Genomic DNA, 4,830 nt, shown 5'->3' with positions numbered 1-4,830 from the left:
GGATCCTGGCAGCACTGTTTTGAATGTACTGAAGCCTCTGAAGGTGTTTTTGGTGGACTCCGATGAACAGGGAGTTACAGTAGTCGAGCCTGGAGGAGACAAAGGCGTGGATGAGGGTCTCAGTATCAGAACGGGAGAGAGATGAACGAATTTTGGAAATATTGCGAAGATGAAAAAAACAGGTTTTAAACAGGTGCTTAATGTGATTTTCAAATATGAGAATCACATTCTCATTAGCTTTTTCTGGAACTCTCCTTGCTCTAAAGGGTTACAAACCTTCGGACGCCAAGGTTTGTAACAACGGAGGAAATGGGAATGTCTTGTCTAGAGAATGAAATACTCGTCAGAGTTGAAGATTGAACCTGATGAGGTGATCAAATCAGTATGGCCTCGGTTTTGGAACAGTTCAACTGAAGAAAGTTATGGGTCATCCAAGACTTAATCTCCTCCAGGCAGGACGTTAGTGCAATAAGCGGAGGTGAAGTGGAAGGTGATCCCGTTCTAATGTAAAGTTGCAAATCGTCCGCATAACAGTGAAATGAAATGTTATGCCGAGTAATGATTTTACCTAACGGCAGCAAGTAAAGAGAGAAAAGCATAGGCCCTAGAACTGACCCCTGCGGGACACCACAGGACACGCTAACGGCCTGGGACTTGGAGTTGTCAAGGCAGACACATTCCAGCCTATTGGAAAGAAAAGATTGAAACCAATCCAGGACAGATTCACCGAGACCGACTTCCACATGCAGACGATGTAGGAGAATGTTATGGTCCACAGTGTCAAATGCAGCAGTGAGATCAAGGAGGACAAGAATGGAGGTGCAGCCAGTATCAGCAGCCATGAGAACATCATTTGTAACTCTTAGCAGGGCGGTCTCAGTACTATGAGCAGGACGGAACCCAGATTGAAATTTGTCATAAAGAGAATGTCTTTGAAGGTGGCGCTGGAGTTGGGCAGCCACTGCCTTTTCCAGCACTTTAGAAAGAAAAGGAAGATGTGAAATAGGACGGTAATTGGAAAAGGAATCAGGATCCAAAGTGGGTTTTTTTTTAGAAAGGGTTTGATGATGGCAGTTTTAAGAGACAGAGGGACATGGGACTATAATATTTCTATATTACAAATGAACTAAAACGTATTCCAACTGTTTCAACTGTTCGAAAGTTAATCAAATATTAACACCATTTCATGTCAAAACATAAACATCACGCTCAATAAACACAATTCACTCATCAAAACACCCACCTTGTTCCCTCATCAACCGAGCGCTAACTAATTGATTGTCTGGACCTTAATTGGACTATTCCTTAGTTATCTCCTCTCAACCGTGACTCGTATGCTCACTCACTCTGCACTATGTCCAAAACAGCCAACCGTCAGTTACCGTCGGAAGTTTGTGTAGATCACCTAGCAACCTATCAATAAAGTCATTTACAACATCATTTAATGTTCCTTTGGGATAATACTGAACAATGCCTTTACATATAAAACAGCAGTTGTAAATAATGAAAACTTGATGTTTCACAAAGGACTTACGCATTTTGGCTTCTTCGTTGAGTTATAAAAGATGATAGAGTGCAATCTGCAGTGTTTGTACACTTGAAAATATATCTGAATAATTTAAGAACCGTCAAAGACAAAATCTTTTTAGTTATGCCCTCTTTCATATTACCATATAACAGAAGGGGCGTAAAAAGTAAATGAATGAAGGTGGAGGAATTTATCTAGCAAAAACAACGTTTAAAAGCGTCACAATAAGGTCCAGTAGAACTGCCCGTGAACGTCCTGTTTGTTCCCATAGAAACACAATGTGAAAGATAAATTCTTTCTTACCGCTCTGAGCTTTATTTCAGCTAACACTTTAAGTGCCTTCCGGGACATTCAAACTTCTTTTAAAGAACTTAAAGGAGCTTTTATGAGCGTGTTGTATCCCTGTTTAGCGTGGCTTGGTTACCATGGCTCCCAGTACGTCCGGTGTGTTGTAGCTAATCATGGGCCAGTCCCAATTCTCAGTGCGCACCCTATAGGCCCCTCTGTGAAGTGTGGATTCTGTTGAAGAGCACATAAGGGTTCAAGTGCGCAAGTTACAAGCGTGCAAAAATGGGAGAATTGGGACAGTATGCCCCTGTGTCGACATCCAAAATGGCGGGACTGGTCACTGTTTAGGCATTTGTGCTGCCAAAAAACACAACTACAACAACAATAAAATATTTTAAATGTACAGTTAAGGTATTTTTGCTTTCCAAAGTCATCACTTTAGATATTTGGCTGTTCAAATGTGTTTTGTTATGACTTGTTGAATACAGGAAAATTCTATGTAATTACACATGTTCAATAGAGTGAAACTAAAAATATTTCAATACTTTACTTTTGAAAAGTGATTTTATTCTCTTCTTTTTTGCAACAGACAGCTTGCTTAATGAACTTTGCCATATTTCCAAGATGGTATAGAATACACGTTAAAATGTACCAATAATCAATTTAACAGTCTGTGATTAGAGACATGATTTTTGATGCATCTAAAAGTTAGTTTCATATAAAGTGGAGGTAATGTGTTAACAAAGATCAAGCGGACAAACATACGGCATATATAAAAAAATAGGGAAAAAGGTATGATGCTACATTGTAGAAAGACAAAAGAACTAATGGAACTTAAATGTCCTTTTTAAAAGAAACTAAGAATGTTGTGACTTTATAGACCAAAAATGTTAAAAGACATTCATCAGGAACTCTGACATCAATTTTTGTCCCCTCTATAAGAAGAAAACATTTGTTTAAAAATCATCATAATATCTCTAAAGAAAATAAGAGCTAAATAGCTTTCTACTCCATTCCTACAAAAAACTTCATAATTATATGAAATTTTCCCTGTAGTGACTTTCTACATAAGAAATTCAAAATAAATAAAATATCAATTCCTGTGTATTTTGTGACAGCAATTTTAAGACAATACACATTTATTCTGTTGCAACTTCATTAATGGTTTTCGAAGGATTTTCAAAAGTGGATATTACACACAAAAAAAATCTATTCCATCTTTATGTCTTATAATAAAATGTGGTATTCTGGCAGGGGATTAAGATTTAAATTGTGATATTAACAATTTAATTCTCTGGCTAAATTTTATTCACAACTGCTTTCCATAAATCACCCCTATTATTAAAGTGAAATAATTTTATTTAAGATTTTATTTAAGAGAGTGATTAAATAAAATCACAAAAGCCCAATCTTTATACCAATATGTTAATAGCTTAATTTAAGATTTGAAATTTGTCTTGTAATTGTAACATTTTGTTACAATTACAAAATGTTACAAAATGTTAAGAACCGTCAAAGACAAAGTCATAAACTAACTTTCCTCAGTTAGTTTGTGACTGTTTTTTATTTCTTCTGTTTTTCTGCTCAGTTCATCATATCAAACGTTTTTGTTACTAATGTGTTCCTTGTCATACTATTTTCTTTGCATTTTCTATAAAGACGAAAACAAAACATAAAACACTGCCATAAATCCGCCTTCTAACTGAAAACGTCACATGCAGCAATGAATACACTTCACCAAAGTCCGCCTGGATGCAAGTACACTTCGTTGCAGCAAACAGAAAGTGACGCGGACGGACCACTGTCAGTCTCATACCTTATATGGAAATGGGACCACTGCACTCCGGAAGTGAAGTGTTATCCGCGGCTTTCCGTTTTTAATTTCTTTTGAAATCTGTGATATATCTTCATTTTTAAGAAGGATTTTCACTCTCAGCATGTATTTGAACTTCTCTCTTTTATTTACTTCAGCGCAGCTCACAGTTTTTAACAAATTCTGTAGTTTTCGGCGTTTTCTGTAGTTTTAAAAAAGAAAACCGGCTCCTTAGTCGCATCTTTTCGGGGTCTACTGCTGCCTCTAGTGACGTGGGGTTGGTAACACAACTAATCTAATTACATTACTAAATCAGAATACCACCAAGTCTTTATTATTTATTATTAATTCTCGCATTACTGGAACAGTAAAAGATAAATTCCCTCACAAAAGAACATACCTTTTCATTTTCTTAAGGAAGTAGATGTGATAAACAAGAACTGAAAGTGATTCCGGTTTTACTTGATGACCAACCTGTTGAAACTATGGCAAATTTTAAATAACTGAGGTAATTTCAGGACAGTCAGATCAACTTTGCTAAAAACGCTGAGAATTGTTCTCAGAGAACAATTCTCTATCTTTTAAGAAGACCCAGTGATTTTGGGGTTACCCAACTAGAGGTTGTTGAGTTAAAATGTTAAAACTTAACATTCTAACTTGAGTTCCAACTCAACTCAAGTCAAAACAACATCTTAACTCGAGTTTTAACTTTTCATCTCCTCGGCTGGTTCGGTGAGCTGCAGACTAACAGACAATCTTTTAAGAATACTGTGAATGGCAGGTAACAGCAGGTAAATAGTAGTGAAACCAAAAACAATTCTATCTCAACTGTTTGCTGAAAGAACATGAAAGACGGCAAGAAATATTTTAGCAGAGAGCATCCATCCTCGTTTTTTGTCTATTTGAACCTCTGAGCTCATGAAGGCATTACTGTGTTCCTCTGGCAGCTAAAAAAAATCCATTAGAAGTTATTTATTGACAGTGCAATAATTATTCTTAACCAAACTAAATGATAACATTTACCTATAGCGTGCTAAGTATTTTTTTGCTTTATTCTCAAATCGTTGACTCTACCAACAAAAAGTCTCTCAGAATAACATACATGGCATTGTAAAAACAAAACTATGAATTTTTGCTTGTATCTGTTTAACAACCCTGGTTATTATTCTGTACCTATTTCATTTGTTTGTTGTTGACTTTT

The 4,830-nt window shown here is 36.3% G+C and overlaps 1 protein-coding gene across 3 annotated transcripts in view; it reads right to left on the bottom strand.

Annotated features, from left to right (window-relative positions):
- Nucleotides 1–3,033, bottom strand: part of spata6l (spermatogenesis associated 6-like) — a 16,523-nt gene extending 13,490 nt beyond the window's left edge. Inside the window, exon 1 of one of the 3 annotated variants that reach the window (XR_001660707.1) lies at nt 1,832–3,033. Coding sequence is in view for 2 of the 3 variants with exons in the window: in XM_016666861.1 (XP_016522347.1) it covers nt 1,953–2,063 (111 nt within the window). In the remaining variant the exon portion in view is untranslated. The remainder of the gene's footprint in view (nt 1–1,831) is intronic. The other 2 variants (XM_016666861.1, XM_016666860.1) reach the window with 2 other exon arrangements.
- Between the last annotated feature and the right edge of the window lie 1,797 nt (nt 3,034–4,830).

Source organism: Poecilia formosa, unplaced genomic scaffold (assembly GCF_000485575.1).
Source record: "Poecilia formosa unplaced genomic scaffold, Poecilia_formosa-5.1.2 Scaffold822, whole genome shotgun sequence".
NCBI lineage: Eukaryota > Metazoa > Chordata > Actinopteri > Cyprinodontiformes > Poeciliidae > Poecilia > Poecilia formosa.
This window is presented reverse-complemented; position numbering and strand designations above follow the sequence as displayed.